The sequence below is a fragment of the Perca flavescens genome, chromosome 7 (genome assembly GCF_004354835.1).
Source record: "Perca flavescens isolate YP-PL-M2 chromosome 7, PFLA_1.0, whole genome shotgun sequence".
NCBI lineage: Eukaryota > Metazoa > Chordata > Actinopteri > Perciformes > Percidae > Perca > Perca flavescens.
The window spans coordinates 24,514,479-24,534,834 of NC_041337.1; the positions used below are offsets into that span (position 1 = coordinate 24,514,479).

General features: G+C 37.0%; 1 protein-coding gene across 2 annotated transcripts; it reads left to right on the plus strand.

Moving 5' to 3' along the window:
• Positions 1–1,302: 1,302 nt before the first annotated feature.
• sgk2a (serum/glucocorticoid regulated kinase 2a) lies at positions 1,303–16,412 on the plus strand. 2 transcript variants are annotated; one of them, XM_028583104.1, is made up of 15 exons: positions 1,303–1,386; positions 3,273–3,399; positions 5,420–5,484; positions 7,044–7,105; positions 7,558–7,615; positions 8,254–8,337; positions 9,229–9,360; positions 10,356–10,468; positions 10,642–10,678; positions 10,816–10,902; positions 11,093–11,188; positions 12,973–13,128; positions 13,546–13,635; positions 14,488–14,639; positions 14,750–16,412. In XM_028583104.1, exons 3-15 carry the CDS (start codon positions 5,464–5,466, stop codon positions 14,799–14,801), a joined length of 1,140 nt encoding a protein of 379 aa, XP_028438905.1. In that variant the 5' UTR covers positions 1,303–1,386; positions 3,273–3,399; positions 5,420–5,463; the 3' UTR covers positions 14,802–16,412. The 2 variants fall into 2 exon arrangements, with proteins under 2 accessions (XP_028438905.1, XP_028438904.1); XM_028583103.1 differs by lacking the exon at positions 1,303–1,386 and having other exon boundaries at positions 3,195–3,399.
• The last annotated feature ends 3,944 nt before the right edge of the window (positions 16,413–20,356 follow it).

Consider the following 20,356-nt stretch of genomic DNA (forward strand, 5'->3'; position numbering starts at 1 on the left):
TTCTGTCGGCGTGGCATCGGCATCTGCTGCCACGCATCGGCATCTGCTGCCACGTGCCATACAGGAGATACTTGTACTATTTGTACTTTTACTTCCTGAATGCGAATAGTTGCTATTGATGCAAGCCTTAACACAGGTCAGTTGAAGCTGTACCCATCACCTGGCAGAGGAGAAAAAAAAGGGGGGGGGGAGAAGAGGAGTTAATGCAGTAGACAAGGCTGGTCAGTGAGGCTCCTACAAGCCTCACGTTTTGTGCAATAAAAAAAGTAACACATATTTCAGCTCCTTTATGTTATCAGGATAAAATGAAATAAAGAAGCTGCTTTGTTCAGACTGTTGGAGAAAGGTTTACGTTTGTGGCAAATGAACAAGTTAACACAGAGAGAAAGCCATTTGTGTTTAAATTTTCCACACTGTACACTGCACTGTTAATGTGACCTGTAAGTGATACAGGAGCTGGAATTTAAAATGTTACCATCTAATATAGAATCTGAGTCAGAGAACAGAAACAAACAACACAGTGTTTTCAGTTTTTATATCTATAATAATTTTTTAAGTCTTTAAGTCTTAATAGATGAAAAGGACACTTTGCATTGGCGTTTTAGCACAACTGTGAAACCCAAATGGATTTTACACAATGATGTTCCTACACTTGGTCACTAGAGAGTGCAAAAATCCACATTTTAGCACTATAAACATGGATTTCGAATCAACTCAATGGAGCTCTTTGCAGTTTACGTGTGATGGAAACAACATTCAGAGTGTGTTCTTCGAAATGTTTACATTATATCAGTGCCAGAATTGGTTAAAAAAAAACAACACTGTAAAGATTTGATATTGTGAATGAAAGTTATTTTACTGACTGGTGTTTTAAGGGCTCTTGGAATTACTTACTTCTTTGTCTCTCTGATGGGATATGTGTGTGTGTGTGTGTGTGTGTGTGTGTGTGTGTGTGTGTGTGTGTGTGTGTGTGTGTGTGTGTGTGTGTGTGTGTGTGTGTGTGTGTGTGCGTGCGTGCGTGTGTGTGTGTAAGTAAATTCTTGGGTCACAAATGTCATTGAATCCATTGGAATTAATAAACATCCAAAGCTGTCTTGTCTGATTAAAGCTGCTGCCTCTTGTCTTTTTTGAGGTGTGTTGTACTATTTATTGACTTTAAACTTACTTAGCCTATATCACATCCCCCTATTGACCATGTTGTTGTTAACAGTTGGTCGTAGTGGTGACCACTCCTTCCACGTCATTTCTGCTTTCGCTGATTATCTTCTTGTTCCACTGCAGAGGCCAGGGAACAAGCTGATAACCTTCTACTGCAGTCAGATAGCAAAATGAAACTACTCATTAGACTGTTGGGTGCTGAATGTGTCATACTGGAAGCAATAGCAGGTATCTTATTTTTTCATAATTTTAAGGGAGGATGCTTAGACCAGAAACACTCCTCTTCAGTTGATTTTAAAGTGCTCATATTTTGCTTATTTTGTTATATATCTTTTTTGTGCATGTAATGTGTCTGTAGTGAAAAAGACCAAAGTCCACCCCAAAGGCACTTACTATCTTCCAGAGAAAACACTGTTCACCAACTGCTCCAAACAGCTAAATTGTAGTTCAGCCTTTACTTCCATGCATGGTTATGACACAATCGTTAGCCTATTTTTACAAAAACATCTGCTATGGAGCCATAACGTGAGATACAAGGTAATGGAGACTTTTATACATTGTCCTGTTTCTTTAGAAATAAACAATGGACAAATAAAGTCTTTAAACGCTTCAGATGTAAAGTTACTTTGACTGTCAAAGTGACGTCAAAATGAATGGCAGTCAATGGAATGCTAACGGCGGGTGAGTGCTTGTTGGCATCAAAATGGCGACATAGGAGGTATGCGTTGTGGAGAGAGGATTACCTCCTTGCCTCATACTCTGCAACTGTCTAGCTAGTAGTCCTTACCTACATACTGCACATGTGCGACTCCCAACAAAGATGGAACAGAAGTGTGATGCCTCACGCTGTAGCTAAAATGGAGCTCAACACACAGGGTGAAAAGAGGAGCTGCAGCAATGTGTAGTAGCTACAACAAAAATATGGTGTTTTTTGAAAATTAAACCATGTAACCCTATTCCGATATAACCTCTAAATACAATTATGAACCTGAAAATGAGCATAATATGAGCACTTTAAAATAAAAGTACAATGCTTATTTGCTGGAGTAGAAAATGCTAAGATGTTTAAAAAGTCCACCTTCATTCAAAGCTGTAATTTGCTTATTAGGGTTAACATTAAAACGAAGATAGCTTCTTTGTTTTAATGTTTTAGCTTCACTGTGCAGAATGATGCATATGCACAGTTTGACACTACAAGCCTGTTTTCAATTAATCTGCTGATTCATCATTGTCATTAACCAGCTCGAAAATATAGGGAGACCACACAGAACAGCTTGATTTTCGACCTCACTGAGAGAGAGAGAGAGAGAGAGAGCGCTATGCCACCAAACGAGAGAAAACATATCTCAAACATAGACTTAAGATTTACAGTCTATGTTAGTCTCTCTCTCTCTCTCTCTCTCTCTCTCTCTCTCTCTCTCTCTCTCTCTCTCTCTCTCTCTCTCTCAGGGTGGTGGAAAATCAAGCGCTTCCCTTAGAGGCCTGGAGAACTTCCCTTGTGTAATCTGGATGCAGCGTTTTTTTTGTTGTTGCATTTGTTTTCGGGGATTGTGTGTTTTCTTTTTGCATCGTTTCTATATATTTGCAGCGCGTTTGTGTATTTGGTTGTGTTGTGTGTATTTGCAGCGCGTTTGCTAAATGCTGCGCATGTGTTGTCAAATTAATGAAGATGTTTTCTTAATTTGCTTGTGTTTTGTGTTTCATTAAATTGCAGTGTGTTTGTCCCTGTTGGCCACCGTAGAAATGTATGTGCACAAGCACTGACAAAGTATTTTGTAATCATCATCTGCACAAAAGATAGTTATAAAAAAAAAAGAGCTTTCTAACTTTCTAAAAATATAGATAAATGTCCAAGTATAGGCTACTGCTCTTATTTTGAAAGCGAAGAACAGAGTCCGGAAGTTAAATTATTTTGAAGTCTGGACAGCCAACTTTCTACTTTTTCACACACACACACACACACACACACACACACACACACACACACACACACACACACACACACACACACACACACACACACACACACACACACACACACACACACACACACTCCTTGCTCCGCCTCATTTTAAAGATGTGTAACTTTTCACCAATGATTCACTCTCTTGAAGTCGACCTTCCTTCGTGACCGTAAACAAAAAAAACTGACCTCAGATCAGCTTCAGCTTTGAGCCTGCCAGCTGAGTCTCCACAGTGTCCTCAACACAGCACACTGATCAACTCATCGTCTGCACGCAGGTGAGCAAACTATAGCCTACTGATTTCAAACTGATAACCCGGATTATCTGTAGAGTGCCTGTTTATTCCTAAATTAGATTAGATTATTTTCTGTTTTGGCGGATAAAATGCGCCAGTATATTTGTAGATTATTAGGTCTACTGTAGCCCATCTCTTAATTGTAGCTATTGTTCTTGTTCAGCTAATCAACTTGCTAGTAACCTTATTGTGCTGCTAATATTAGTGTAGTAATGCTTATATTTGGTATATTCTAAAACAGTCATTACTGAAATTGTTGGGTCTTTGTAAATTATAGTGTGGTCTAGACCTACTCTATCTGTAAAGTGTCCTGAGATAACTCTTGTTGATTTGATGCTATAAATAAAATTGAATTGAATTGAATATCTCAGATACTTATTGAGAATAATGATGGCTCAGGTGATCCCTAGTCTTATAAAATTCAGGCTGTTTTATCATATTTTGCTTGTCTTTGAATCTGTGCTTATTCAGATCATTCAAGTCATTCAAAAAGCTTTTTCAATGAAAAGTCATATTTCTAAAGAGGACCAGTTGTAAACTCAATAGTGAGAATTGTGGGATAGGCCAATAGAATATTCCTGGAAAAGGCAAAATTATTATTGTTATTTTCCGTCAAAGTTTTAAATCTCCTGCCCGCTCTGAGGAATCAAGGTTTTCCTTGAGTGTTGTGGGCAAAGATGAATTTAGAAGATTAAACAACGTAAAATATAGAATTGTGCATGGTCATTATAACCTGCAGATATGGTCTCTTTGTATGTCTCTGTGTCCATATTTATACAAATACAAATAGCTGTATTTTCCTTGTAGATGAATTGATTCAGTGTGCCAAGCTATAGGAGGAATAAAATGTGAGTGTAAGATTATTAAATAAATATCAGTAAAAATGATAAATAGGCATGGAAAGGAAATATAAATAGGCCTAAATAATAACATTTTAGGTCATAGATTATTTAATCTTGACTTCAATCTCTTCAGGAGTTGGTCACTTATCCAAACAGCAACAAAAAAAAAACAACTGAGAATGCTTTGCATGTCTTGGCTATGTATTGCATTTTCTTTTCACATTGTTGATTGAAATAATGTAAATCGATCAACAATATGTCAATCACATGTTTTCGTCTTGTATATATGGGGAAACTGCCATAAACATGGGTACAACTTGGTTAAAATGAACAATTTCAAATAATATAAATGTTGCACTGCAGACTGTGATGCCTTAATTAATGGAGTATTTTTTTAGTGAACAGACAGAAGTTAGCAATAACATGTAGTTTGGATAACAATGGGGAAAATAAATAGTTGAAGCTCAGTTTATGACTTGAGTAATAAAGTGTTAAAAAGGGTCTAAGTGGGTCTAAAGTCTGTTTTAGATCATACTTTTGTCCCCAGGGGTTAAGATGCTTATATTTGTTTTTAATCTGCTACTTGGACATTAACTTCTCCAGATAGTTATGAACCTAATGTTACTAGTAATGAGTGATCTTTTCTTGCTTTGTATGATTTTCAGTAAATGCACAGCAAATTTGGGTATTACATCTTAAATTACTGGGCATCATGCAATTTGATAGAGAAGTTATTGGCTTAAATGCTACACACATCCTCCGTCGTCTGTATGCCTACATAAACAGGCTCTCCTGATGGAAAAATAAACTGGAATAATTACCAGTTTTGTTTAATTTCTGTGTGTGCATGTGTGTGTGAGACCTTTGTCATCCCCTATTTTTTGACAGATACGAGAATGACACAACAATATTTACCATGTAAACGTATTACCTGATGCAGTCTCCACACGCATGCACGCACGCAGGCATACAGGCACGCATGCACACACACACACACACACACACACACACACACACACACACACACACACACACACACACACACACACTGAGTCCGGGCTCACAAGAAGATCTTATCTGTGAAAGTAATAAATGTTCACCACCACAGTTGCATTCTGCACAGCTGCTGACCTCATGACTCTCAACATCTCCTCTCACAGGTCTGTCAAACACTGATGCTGGATCAGCAGGAGTGGAATGGATAATGGCCATGGCACACTGTAATGTGAGTGCATTTCAATATTGTGCTTTTGGTTTTGGTTTTCTATTTAGGCCTTGTGACAGGGGATCTACCTGCAGCCCAGTTTAAACTCAATTTTCAAGAAAAGGATGTTTGTTTAACAAATGTCTGTGAGCAAATGAGTGATACATCCAGGAGGTCTGGGGTGAATGAATGGGGTTGTTTGTGTTGTAATTTTCCCAACATTATTTCACAGATATCTCCACAGCCCAAAACAAATTCCTTCATACATTAAATATATCAAACGGATGATCTCTAACAGTGGAATCTTTCCAAAAGGATTGTAATTACTCAGTGATCATGCAATATGAGGCAAAGTGACTCAGATCCTCGTGTTTTTTATCTTCAGGCTGAATATTCTTCCCTTTTGGTGCCGCTGTTCATGTGTTACCAGTTTATGGAGACCGTTTTGTCTCAAAATAAAAAATAAATGACTAAGTAGCAGTCATTTCTTTTTTATTTTGAGACAAATGGAGTGCATTTGATTTTTCTTACAGCATGTCACACTAGTTCAATCAAGTTGAAACTAAACCCGCTATATCTGAAATCACATCTTTTCATTTAAGTTTTGGTTTTCAGTCCGCAGGAGGTAAAGAGATTCCCGCATTGTGCTTTTCACAAAGATAAAAATCTGAAAACACCAGACTCAGGTTGTGAAAGTCGTTCAAGGAAAACTGATATCAATCCTGCTAGTTAAAGACTTGTGGTTACAAGCCTGTGTCTGTCCCACTCCTCATATGATCGCTGTAATGCACAATAGGGTTGTTTGCCAACCAAAACAGGGGAAAGAAGAAGAAGAAGTTTTTAAACACAAGTTATTCATGTTTTATGTATCTCCATTTAGACATATGAAGGCAAAGTGAAGTCTTCTTTCTTTTGCTGACATGTTTTGTGTTTATTTATGGCGTCAGGAGGATTATGTCATATCTTGCGAGCGCGATAAAACATGCTTACGAGTAAATTATATAATTTCACACGCGCAGATATTACTCTTCGTGCACCAATTCAACAATCAAGAGTTGTACAGGCAGCTGCTAGCGTGAAACAAAACAGGGAGAGGGAAAGAATGGAACCAGCATGTATTAAACAAAACATCACTGCTTTGCGAGCGCTGGAGGGCATACATGCTCTCGCAGGTAAACTCTCCTCTCGAAGTTGATTTCTGCTCGCACGAATGAAATTGACTTTTGACATTTTGGGGGCGGAAACCAAGGAGGCACTGGCCCTCCTATGATTGGTCACTTTCAAGACGATCCCACCCGCGGACCTACTTAGTTTGTGCGCTCTCGCGTGCATGCCCTCCAGCGCTCGCAAAGCAGACACTCGTGGGCGCGTGGTGGCAGCTCTGTGCACGTGATGCTTAGTTTAATACACACAGGTGCCATTCTTTGCCTCTCCGTATGTTTTGTTTCACGCTCGCAGCTGCTTGTACGCTCGCAGCTGCTTGTACAACTCTTGATTGTTGAATTGGTGCGCAAAGAGTAATATCTGCACGTGTGAAGAGATATGACATAAATCTGACGCCATATTTATTTTTCCTCCAGCTGCGGTCCCCATCCTCCTCTCCTCGTGATGATGTCAACCTGGGACCTTCAGCAAACCCAAAGTCAGTAATCTCTGCTCTCATTGACCAGCATGTAGCTCTCTTTATATTCATCAATACAGCTATATATAACATATGTATTATAATATATAATATATAGAGCAAAAGTAAACTGGTACTGTATTTGTTAAAAGTGTATATTCAGTGTTCTGGATCAGGTATTTTCACAAAATATTGAAAATCTCAAAAACAATCTTTAACAATATATATCAAATATATATATATATATATATATATATATATATATATATATATATATATATATATATATAGTATTCTGTATTTTATGTATGAAAAGACCAATTTTGAGTGAAGTGTCAATTTGAACAAAGCATTGATTTTTTTTTTGCTGGTTGCTTTTCTACCATTTGTAAGCTATTACAAATAAAGTGCTTTAGAGGTTATTATGTAATTTTTGTCCACCATTTAATAGATAACTCTCTGTCTTGTTTCAGTGCCAGACCAACTGACTTTGACTTCTTGGCTGTCATTGGCAAGGGGACCTTTGGAAAGGTAATACTGAAACAATTACTTATTTATCTATCTATCTCTTTATTGTTGAATATATCAGCAGTTTCGTTATTGCAACTCATTCAGGTCACATACTCACCAGCAGTGAAAGTGGTTTAAACTAGTCTCTGTCAGACCAGGTAATGACATCAAATGATAGACCCGGATCAGAGAGAGAAAAAGAAAGAGAGAGAGAGCTGTTTGACATTGCAGACAGGGTCAATAGGGAGTCTACCTGCTGATTACTGTCTGATCAAACTGTGCTGCCAATTTCATGAATCATTAACTTTACATTCAACTGAGGCATGTTAAGGTTACCTGAACATTATCAGTGGAACAGCAAAACACTAAGAAATAAGACAGCACCAGAGACGTGTTTTATATAAAGAAGACAATCAACTTTGAATGCAACTTTGTCAGCAGGTTTGTATTTCTCCATAAAAATCAAGTAGATAATGTTTTTGTTAGCCTCAGGTCGATTTACACCCTACTCCGATTTCTCAGTGTCATCTGTTTCCACAGATCACATATCTGTGTTGTGTTCTCAGAGGGGTTTGATGTAATGTCGTGACAGCGCTGTGTCGAGATGGTGGCGCAGTCTGTTTACCAAACAAACCACTGACAATCAAACCTTCGTGCAGGTCCTGCTTGCCAAACTCAAAGCCGACAACAAATTCTACGCCGTCAAAGTGCTGCAGAAGAAAGTCATCCTGAAGAACAAAGAGGTGGGCTCTGCTATCTCAGTATTAAAGTAGCTTGTCCAGCTGATCCTTTCTGGCTTCATCATTTCTTTATACAAAGTCCTTTATGAACCCAGCCTCCACACTAATACAAACCAAACCTCCCCGAAGCTCTAACGCTTGAAATGCTTAAAAATCATAAAGGAGAGGTTTCATTTTCAGAGGCACTCTGTTTTTCATTTAAATTCCCTCCGAGCAAATTATGTTGAAAAATTACAACCAGGAAATCAAAATAGATACATGTAGATTGAATTACACAGTACTGTGATGTGCCAGGATAAAGTAAATAAGGATGGAAAATAGCTCAATGAGCCAAGAGGAAAATCTGTGAGTGTTATTAGTAAACAGGGTTTTCACCCAGCAACATGATCTGAATCTTATCTAATCTACAGCTTGTTCTGTACAAAGGGCAGATTTTCACCAACTCCCAGAAAACAACCTGAGCCACTTCTGTGTTTGTCTGATCAAACACACTTGTCCTTTCATTTGTTTGCTACTACTGAAGTGAAGTTTTAAGATATTAAACGGCAATCTTTTTTTGAAACAAATTAAAGTGTGCTCATTTTTCACTGAAAGTGATATTAAATAATAAGGAATTAACATATAATTAATAAACATAACATACAAAAATATTTTGAAAAAGCAAGAAATAAAGAAAGAAATAAAAGAATTATACAGCAGATGCTCAAAAACAGAGAATGACAAGATTTCTTAACTGGCAGTATCTACATTACTACATACTAACAGCTAAACACTGCAAGTTGAACTGTGCCCAACAAACATTAACAACATGTGTTTTCTGTATAATTTGTGTATTTGTGGGATTTTTATTTGATGTTGTCATTGCCGTCTCACTCTGGTGTCTTCTCTCTTCAGCAAAAGAACATTATGGCAGAAAGAAATGTGCTGCTGAAGAGTCTCAAACATCCCTTTCTGGTTCGGCTCCATTACTCCTTCCAGACCCCGGAGAAGCTCTACTTTGTCCTCGACTATGTGAATGGGGGAGAGGTATGTGTCTTAAACTAAATAAGTACATACATGAACATGGAATACTTTATTTTCATTGGACATGGTCAGAAATGGACTTTGGTATGGAGTAAATATCAGTTTCCAAAATAAAACACACAAACAAATGTAATGTGGTGTTTTAGCACTGGTCACCAATTTACATTTTCAGATTGTAGATGTTTTTCAGATTGTAGATGTTTCCTATAATGAAGGTCAACGCCTCGTAGACTTTTATAATGTGTGTGTGTGTGTGTGTGTGTGTGTGTGTGTGTGTGTGTGTGTGTGTGTGTGTGTGTGTCATATGTGATGTTCTGGTTTATGACACAAACTGCTTTGACTGTGCATAGATCAATTAGTGGCATCCTGTTAGACAAGACAGTCTTTATGCTAAGCTAGGCTAACCATCTGTTAGCTGCAGCTTAATATTAAGCGCACATACATGAGAGTGGTATCAATCTTCTCATCTAGCTCTAGACCAGTGCATTTGCAACTATTGCTTTGATATGTTAAAAATACTACACATAACATCTTCAGTCTTCTAAAATAAATTCCCGTGCAAACAGTTTTAAAACTATGAATAGTATTTGATTTTATTTATCCTGACAGGATTGTATACATTTTTAATGCTATTATAAAAAAAATCCACACTTTGAATTAAACTGGAGTAAGACCTGGTTTTATATCAAATCATCTAATGCCTGTACATTTTGTTTACTTGTTGTTCAGCTGGGACACGGCAGGCTGCACTGTAATAATGTCCTAATAAGTAATCCTTTATTTACACATATCAAATAAAAATCAGACACAACTCGTTGGCGTGCAGTCAGCAGACTTGTTTTCAAACACACAAACTCTGCTGTGATTCTGTGTGGAGGGCCAAGCGTGTTACCCTAGAGCCTGGTTGAAAGTACTTTATTTTTTATTTTAATTTCTCCCACCATCCTCTCCATGCTCTGTCCATCTATCCTCCCATTATTCTCTCTCTCTTTCTGTAGCTGTTCTTCCACCTGCAAAGAGAGAGGTGTTTCTCCGAGCCCAGAGCAAGGTTCTACTCAGCTGAAGTAGCGAGTGCCATCGGCTATCTTCATTCTCTCAACATTGTTTACAGGTCAGAACCGAAGGACATTTATTAAAATACTCTTATGGGTTGGCCCGATTCATTATATATTACATCCAAACCGTAGTGGTTTTAAGGTTGTATTGTAAAACACAAAACAGTCAATTCACAAATTATCTGTTTTTACTTTCTATCATGATAATCTGCCCTCTTGTCTGTTGCAGAGATCTGAAGCCAGAGAATATTCTCTTAGACTCTCAGGTGAGTCCAATTTGACACATTTGTTTCTGTAAACTTCAACTCCTCCATATTTTTTTAGCTTTACTGAAGTCATTGTAAATATATTTATTTTACTGAAATGTAAATATAAGTTCCTGCTTGTGGTTTGTTGTGTGCAGGGCCATGTGGTGCTGACAGATTTTGGGCTGTGCAAAGAAGGTGTAGAGCCGGAGGGAACCACCTCGACTTTCTGTGGGACTCCAGAAGTGAGTAAAAAACTGTACATATAAATGGGAAAAGGATGTTAGATGAGTTATCTATCCTACTGTGTCATACGGGGTTTACGTTTTAGAGGTTTAGAGGGCTGACAATTACATCAATATATATAATATATAATATAAAAGCCACTTGTAGAAGGAAAATTAGCCCATACCCTCTTTTTCTATCTGTCTGCAGTACTTGGCTCCAGAGGTTCTTCGTAAGGAAGCCTATGACAGGACAGTGGACTGGTGGTGTCTGGGAGCAGTGACCTATGAGATGATCTACAGTCTGGTATGTGTGTTTGTGTGGCTGATTTCTACGTTATTCCTTTTGGAAGCATCTTTGTGTTGACTACAATACAGTATATATTGTGTGCAAGGAGGGTGGTGCTAAAAAAAACCTCATGGAGTGTCCAAAATAGAACAGGTTCAGCCTCTGGGGAACACAAACGTGCTCAGTACATTTCGTGGCAATGTGCGCGTCAGATTTTGATATTTTTCATGTACAAGTAGGCCTGGCTGCGCTAGAGAAAAGGCTGAGCATCTCTAAATATTATCCTCTTGGGACCTCAAATATCTACAGAAACATTTCATAGAAAATTGGCCCCGTTGTAGCCATGCAAGCAGCCGGTCAGTTGGGCTGCCACCTTTGTCGAGACTGAACTATTGAATGGATTGCCATGAAATTGGGTTCACACATTCATGTTCCCCTCAGAATGAATTGTAATCACTTGGTGATCCTTAAAGATTTCCTCTAGTGCCACTATCAGGTCAAAATTGTTATTTATACAAAATGTATCAGATTTCCATCAGCTGTACTTTGTGTTTGGTAATGAGCAAATGTTATCATGCTAACACTAAATTAGGATGGCGAATAGGGGTGTGCAAAAAAATCGATTCACATTTGTATTGCAATTCAAGCTCTACCGATTCAAAATCGATTCATAGAATTCCAAAAATCGATTCATATTTTTCTTTTATTTTTTTCTTTCATTTTGTAATGGCGTGTATACTATCCTGAAATGAGTTTAGCTCGCCATTCCCATTGATGGCGCTGTGTCGAATTCACACTGACGCCTGGGCACTTGTTATAATCAAAAGAAGAACGAGTGCAGCAGAAGTAGTTTAGTCGGCGCAAACAATGGCAAACCTCACAGAAAGAATTATTCAACCTGCTCCATCCTTATTGAAGGCGAGAGTTTGGGCACATTTCGGCTTTTATAACCTCGAGGGGAAGACGGAACTCAATAGGAATCATGCTATTGGCAGGCTTTGCAAAGCAAAAGTTAAGTATTTTGGAAACACCACAAACTTGAGAACTCACGTGGTACGCAATGGCCCAGAGATTAGCATTAAAGACGTGGACGAACAACAACCTAAAGTACTCTTTCAATGCTCTAAACTCCCACCAATCTCTGAACAAAAAGCTCTTCTTTATTTTATACTTGAATTTATGTATTTGAATGCTGGCCAAAGCTTGGCACTTTGCAGTTTTTAGTTGCAAAAGTTTTTGTTTTTGTATTAACTTAACTTACATTTCATTTGTTGTGTTTCTTTTCTTTTAAATGGTATGTCTACTGCAATCACATGGGAAAAGTAACTACATTTACATACTGTGAATTGATTTTTAATCGAGAATCGTTTTTTTTATCGAAAATTGATTTAGAATCGCGTTTTGAGCCTAAAAATTGATATTGAATCGAATCGTGACATTTTCTGAATCGTGCATCCCTAATGGCAAACATGGTAAATATGACCTGCTAAATATCAGCATGTTAGCATACTGATGTTGACATTTAGCTCAATGTACTGCAGCCATAACTACGTACAGTCTTACAGAGCCGCTAGCTTGTCTGAAGACTCTTGATTACACACATAGAATATATCATTTATAAATTTGTAAATATGTGAAACAACTTCCCTTCTTCATCTGCCTTACACTCAGGTCGTAAAGACACACACATCTAAAATGCAACCTGTTATAAGTTGTAGTTAACACTAGGGAGTCATGATCTTAAGGAATACAAATGGTTTAATTTTATACTCATGATGTTTGTACCCATCCCTCTGCTTCAGCCTCCTTTCTACAGCCGTGATGTTGGTGAAATGTATGATGGGATCCTCCACAAGCCCCTGCCACTGCCCCCAGGAAAGTCTGATGCCGTCTGCTCTCTGCTGGTGGGTCTTCTACAGAAGGACCAGCACAGACGCCTGGGGGCCATCGCCGACTTTGTGAGTGTCTTTCAACCGTTGCTACACGTTAAAACAGATGGTTTGCCAGACAAGAAATAAGCCTAGTCTTAGACAAAGTATGATCAAAGGACTACTGCATTAAATGTTGCTTTAGTCAAGGACTAGGCTCATTCCATGTTTAGGAAACTAGCCTGGAACAGTGTAAGGCCTCTTTAAAGGGGTTTGGACTTTTTCTGAGAACAGATCTGCACCCAGTCCCTCTGAGAAAATTTACCAAGGTGACATCACCGCCATACTTTCTTTCCCATAGTTTAAAACAGCATAATCACTGTACAAATCTCCATGGGAGTGCCCGTTAGTTCTCATAAATGAGTCTGAATTTTTAATAGGAGGAATGGAAAAATGCCTACTTTTTATATACAGTACATGTATAACTTTTATTTCTTTAATTCATAGTTAGAAATAAAGAACCACATCTTTTTCTCTCCAATCAACTGGGACGACCTTGACCACAAGAGAATCACTCCTCCTTACAACCCGAATGTGGTGAGTTGTTTCCGGCTGTGAACTGTGACTGCTCGTGTCTTTACATATTAAGTCTGTTTTGCCCGCTGTGTGTGCCTGCCTAGAAAAACAATCATTTACCTACCCTTGAGGTTTTTTCACGTTCAACACAACCAGTGACATCAGTCAACAAAACCCCCTCTTGTATCATTTTCTAAATCTCAGTCCCTTTACATATGTTCTTATTTGTATCCTCTCTTTCAGATAAACAGGTGACAAAGGTTCACCCGTTCAACCTCTTTGTAAGGCTTTATATTATTTACTCACATTTTAATCCAAGCAAATTTCTTTGACTTTTGGACTCTCGTTTTTTTTTTTTTTTTTTTTTAAATCATCTCAAATCGTCCCTCACCTCTTATGATGTTTGTCATAAAGGCCCAATAGAGGCATGGTTATGGTTTGAACATCCTCTGCATTGCTTTGCCTTCATTTATCTTTCAATAGCATTGTTTGATATTTTGTAGCTGGAAATCTTTTCTTTGTCGTTCAGCTATAGTGGTTACTAATCATCACTGCATATGTAAACTAGAACATTTATTTTCTTTGTTATTTCTTTTAGAAAACATAAGAAACATCACTTATATGAGAATTCTTCTTGGAAGCGACCTTTATGATTTGTGTTTATAGAGCAATTGGCTCTAGGTTTAGTCACTGTTATTCATAGTACCATGGCAACAGAAAAGATTTGTTCCTGATTGGCTGACAAGTTTCTATTAATAGAAAATAAAAAACCTGCCAGCTGAAACTTTACCTCCACCTCATCCATTATTTCATGTATAAGGACACCTTGTCGCACATTATCACGTAGCCTACATAGATTGTTTAATCTTTCAGAGAGGCCCAGCTGACACTCAGCATATTGATCCAGAGTTCACCAGAGAAATGGTTCCTAACTCGCTGAGTCGGACCCCGGACCTGAACACCAGCAGCAGCTCCAACAACGCCTTCAATGGGTTCTCCTTCGTCGCCACCGAGGACAGCTTTCTGTGAGGCAGGAGTTAACTGTTCAAATGTTTAAACAGGGTGATTGATTTTATGGAGTGATGACATCTTTTTGAGTCTCATGAAAATAAGTGCTCCTCATGTAACATTGCAGAAATTCCGTGTGGTACCTATCCTGTTTGACTACTGCAGGAATTCCCTATTGAGGGTGTAGCAGAGAAGGAGCCCACCTGCAATGGAGACATTTAATGTTAACATATAAAACATTTTTTTTGCCTGGAAGTCCCAGGTCTGTTCTTAGAGAGATTGCAAAGTTTAAAGTGTTACCAAAATATACAGGACTCGCAAGAAGTAGGAGCATCTTTAAGATGCAGTGCAAATTATTTTTATTCCATTCATTTGCAATGGAACAAATAGTGTGTTTAACAATTATTTTATACACAGACATTATCATATTATGTTGGTCCAGCCAGACGTAGGGCTCTATTTTCCTAAAATAGGGTGCAGATGCAAACACAAGCAAAATCTCCAGGCGCAAACAAAAATGGGCTTGACCAGAAAATCTTTTGCAATTTTGGTGACCACAGGCATTGGTGCAAACCGGGTGTAACCAGACAGCTGATGTGTAATGGTGCAGCTAATGGAATATCAATGCGGCTGGTTCAAGTTGTGCAAACAAACAAATAAAATATTTACACTCTGCTCCTCTGCATGTCCCAACCGCTTAATTTATGTATTTTCAGTCAAATAAAGTCTTTAATCAGGAAAATAACATAATAAAAAGGAAAATATGAATAATGAATGAAGTCATTCCTGTGTAAACACACAGCCCCTCTCTCAAATCAGAGACTGTAGATGAAACACACGTATCATTCCTGCTGCTGTGTGCTGATTACTGAAGTGTTTAATCAACTACACGACTTCCATTCTACTTTAGGAGACTCTGGGAACCACAAGTAACTGCATTCTGGGAGCGCAGTGCAGAGGGGCAGTAGGGTAATATGAGCTCTTTGGGCTATAACAGTGCCTGACTATTAAGAGCTTTGTAGGTCAGGTGAAGGATTTTATATTCAATTCTGGATTTTACAGGGAGCCAGTGCAGAGAAGCTCATACTGGAGAAATATGATCTCTTTTTCTAGTTCTTGTCAGTACATGAGCTGCAGCATTCTAGATCAGCTTGCGGACTTGTTTAAGCAACCTGATAATAAGGAATTACAACAGTCCAGCCTAGTTTTTGCAATATTAAGCAGGTGAAAAAGGAACTCCTTGAAAGTTTGTTTTATGTGGGCATTAAAGAATAAATGCTCCAAGCAAGAGAGAGCAGAAGAGGGAGAGAGAGAAGCCATCACTAAATACTAAGCTAAAGTAGCTAACAGAACTAATAGTCAATAATTACACCTGGTGTGAAACAGAATCTCTCAGTCCTTACAATAGTGGTCTTGTTTGTTTATGGCAACTATGTCAACGTGGCAAAATTAATTTGCAGATAATGCACCGATGATAGAAAATGCTTCATGTAGCACCTTTGTAAAATGTCAGTCAACTACACCGCAGTGTGCACAGTATGGTTTATTCTGTGGACTGTGGTTTTCTGTTTTGTAACTGGGAAACTGGGAAAATATTATTTTAGCCTATAGATAGCAGACGGGCATATAAGTTGTGTTTTGTTTCGTAATACATGTCAATGTTATATTGAAAATACTGTATGTAACATATGTAAATATACAGTAGCAGCTTTGCAATATGTAATGTAGTAATGTGATTATATCAATGTAAACCATAAAATGCCTCTCTGCCTTGGAAATGAAGTTGGTGATTGATGGTGCTTGGAATTTGCAGTAATGAGTGATACACTTGTACATCTGATATCCTTGCATTTTATTTTTATTATCTCATTTATATGTATACTTAACGTCTTGTTTGTATATCTGATATTAAAGAAGCTCTTCTCTTCCAATTTCTGAAAATAGTATGCTCCTATTGATCTTCTTAAAAAAACTAAAAATGCCAACCAGGAAATACAGCTTTAATATTTTCTTCTACATGGTCTAAAGTCACTCAGACTAATGCTGCTCTGGCACTCCTTGTTCCCCATTTGTAACCCTGCATGCCGAGCTGTTGGTCCCTGACTGATTCTATAAACAGAGGCTGATGGGTCACGTGTGTGTGTGCGTGTGTGTGTGTGTGTGTATGTGTGTGCGTGCGTGCGTGCGTGTGTGTATGTTTGTGTACATAGAAATAGTGTTAATAATTCAAACATCCGTCAAAACATTTACATGTTCTTTTGGATGAGCCATTAAACATGTTTGCATAACAGAAACAATGTTTTTGGTTATTAACTAATCAGTGCAGTTTAGTAAATTTACAAGTTATCAAAAATCCTTTCACCTTAGTGATGACCTGAGTGAACATTGCTGAAATTAGTGTCTATCCTTCCTTCCTTGTTAAGTGAGTCCTTAATGTTTTATTTTCTTATAAAAAGTGAAAAAACTGCCCACGTAGTAGAAATATTTCAACCTGAAAATCAACTTGTTTTAAGAATTTTCTAAAAATCTACTTTTCTATAGTGCCTCTAACCAATCTCTTTATTGTTTCAAGATACAGATGTCATTTCTAGAACTTTTTTTCATGTTAAATAAAGGACTGAATATTCTTATCACACTACAAAACCAGGTTTATACGACTTTATTACAGACAGAAATGTTTTTTATAAGATTGAAGTCTTTGCTGATCAAAAAGCCCAGCAGTATAACGTTCAACCAACTCCAATAATGCTGCCCACACATTACTGTAATGCATCAGTGATAATAATGATTAGTAAGCACAATGAGTACTTCAACTTGTCTTTAATTTAGCTGATAATACGATTGTACTTTAACTTATGTAAGATTTTGAATACAGGATTTTTACTTGAAATGGAGTATCTTCACCATGTTACATACAAGATCTGAGTACTTCTTCCACACCTTATTGAAAGCATTTCCACCTTTTTTTTCTTCAAATAAGTGTTCAGATTTTTCTGTACTTGATTAAATTATTACAACTGTGTTGGCAACCACCTCAGCTCCTCTTACTCCCCTTAAAGCTGTGGTCTTCAAACCATGACATACTCATAGTTCAGTATACAGTGTTTGTTTGTTTTATTGTGTTTGTGTTCTCAAGAGTGTCGCCAACTGTGAGCCTCCGTGAACGATGCCAACAGAGCCTAGTGGGATTGCTGAATCCAAAACACACAAATCCACAATTCCACACTCAGCAGGTAACAGTTTTGTTAATTTATGTACAAGAGAGCAGCAGCTCAACACTTAAATGCACAGGTGTGTGTTTTTAGCTGCATTATATTTTGGTATGAGTGATAATGTAGACTTAATCTGTGTGCATGTGTTACACATACTGTGCATGCAGTTATGTGTTTATTTCATAATTTGTATGTGTTTCTGTTCTATTTGAAAACACTTCTGCATCATTTCAGGTATATTACATTGTACCTTAATTTAAAAGCACACCTCTCATTTTTGGTAAACTGTATAACCATCACTGATAAATGGTAAATTATATTTACTTACTTTACTTACTTTAAGTATTATTGAATGCTATAATTTATGTTGTTTCAATAGTTTATTGATGCACACATCATGAGACATTTTTTGTATTATATTAAGTATCAGAATCAGAATACTTTATTGATCCCCTCAGGGAAATTATTTAAGTATGATAACCAAATTATTTGTAAACCTTTAAGAATTTGTTTGTAAACCATCAATACACATTATTTGGATGGCTATTATCTGTGCACAAATAGTTAAATAATTATCTCTTTTATAAATCACCAAAATTAATGTCTATTGATGCATTACAAACCACTTATTAATCAATAACAAATTATTCTTTCATGCATCAGTTGCAACTTGCCATCAAAATAATGTTTATAGATGGTTTACAATACAATTATTAACCACAGACAAAGTATTATCTATCTAAATCTATAAACAAATTATTTTATATTACACTAAACTAATGATAAAATACAACATAAATTATAACATTACTGATAAGAAAACAAAAATCATGATTTCATAGTTTATTAGCAGTAAAATAACTAACTAAAGTTGAATTAACTATCAATTTACCACTTATTGATGATGGTTATTATAAGGTGTTACCGCTCAAAGTCCTTTTAGCTCAAAACTGTTTCATTATACAAACACACTGACTTTTTTACACTTCAGCTCTGCAAATCATGCTATTAATGCCGTCATCTGATTAATGTTAACCCAATCTGATTAATCAGCAAAGAACACATTTATGACAGCGCCAACACTTCAAAGTCACATTAAACAAACTATCACATATTTTATGAGATAACATAGCTGAATGCTTGTGTAAAAAAAAGTGATCAAAAGTTATCCATATCCATAACAACACCACAACTAAGGCCCTCAAACATGATTGATGTGAACCAACAATGTTTTTGTATATGGTAGTAGAAGGTAAGAAAAAAGACAAATTGTGATAAAGAAGATATCCTGTATGTTGTAATATATACAGGGTTATGTTATTTTTTCCTGTAGTTATTCCCCACTATGTTGTTTGTGTGATAAAATCCAGATAACAATGGTAACTTTATATAGCAACACAAAAAAAAGTGGTTTCCAAGAAGAAATAAACAAAAGTTTTGAAAATATATCATAAACCAATGACATCAACAAAGAAGGTAATGATCAGAAAAGAGGCAATTAAGAGTAAAATAAAAAAAAAATATTTGGAAGATATTTAATATAAACTTCTCTTATTATGGCTGTTTTGTTTTTATCATTGTATTGTATCTGCTTTTATCCCTTTTCTTTGTTTTGTCTCTGCACGAGACTCCGTTTCAATTTTACGGAATGAACAACAGGTCAATTATTAATCATAACAGAAAAACTGGTTCAACAGTAGGAAGAAAATAGACAGGTGAAGAGTTATATTACTGTACAACTGCCCCACATAGTGGTCAGAATGAGAAACACAACACATGACGTGATTGATTCATTGATTAAATCGAAAGCTTAAAAATATAAACAGAAGTCAAGGCTACGTAATACACACATACACTAGTGTGTGTAACAGATATAGTTTGCGTGTGCAATATCATTTTACTAGATTTGGATAAAGAACACCTTTAATGTGATAAGGTGCACATTACCTTATGTCAGAATTAACAAAACCCATTTTAAAAATGGTATTTTCTCGCACATGGATTGGAATGGCCATAGTGTGTTGGAAACACTTGTAACTGTGAGGAACCAACAATAACTTAGCTAAGTAACTAGTAGCTAGCTAGTTACTTCTATACTCTTTGGGCAAAGTAGCTAGCGATAGCTAGGTTGTAGAAGCCTGTAATGTTCCAACTTAGCTAGCTAGCTAGCTAGCTAGCTAGGTTCCCTCCTTGACCTCATACATTATAATACAAACAACAGTGCCATTTGGCATAATATTTGGGAAGACAAATCAGAAATGAAGCTGAAGTAAATAAAATGAAGATGGATTAGATGAAAACCTTTGTGATTCGTAGCCTAACGTTAGCAGAAAAGGCTAATTTAGCTAGCCACCAGTAATTTGTAAAAAGGTAAGTGTAAAAATGTTAACATGTTTTTAATGCTAAACTAGTGTTATCCTTACACAATAGTCAATACAACGTTTACGATCACTAGCTAGCTAGTTATTTGTGTTAAATGGCTTTGTTGACGTTAAGAGAAAACCTGAATGTAGAAGCTAACG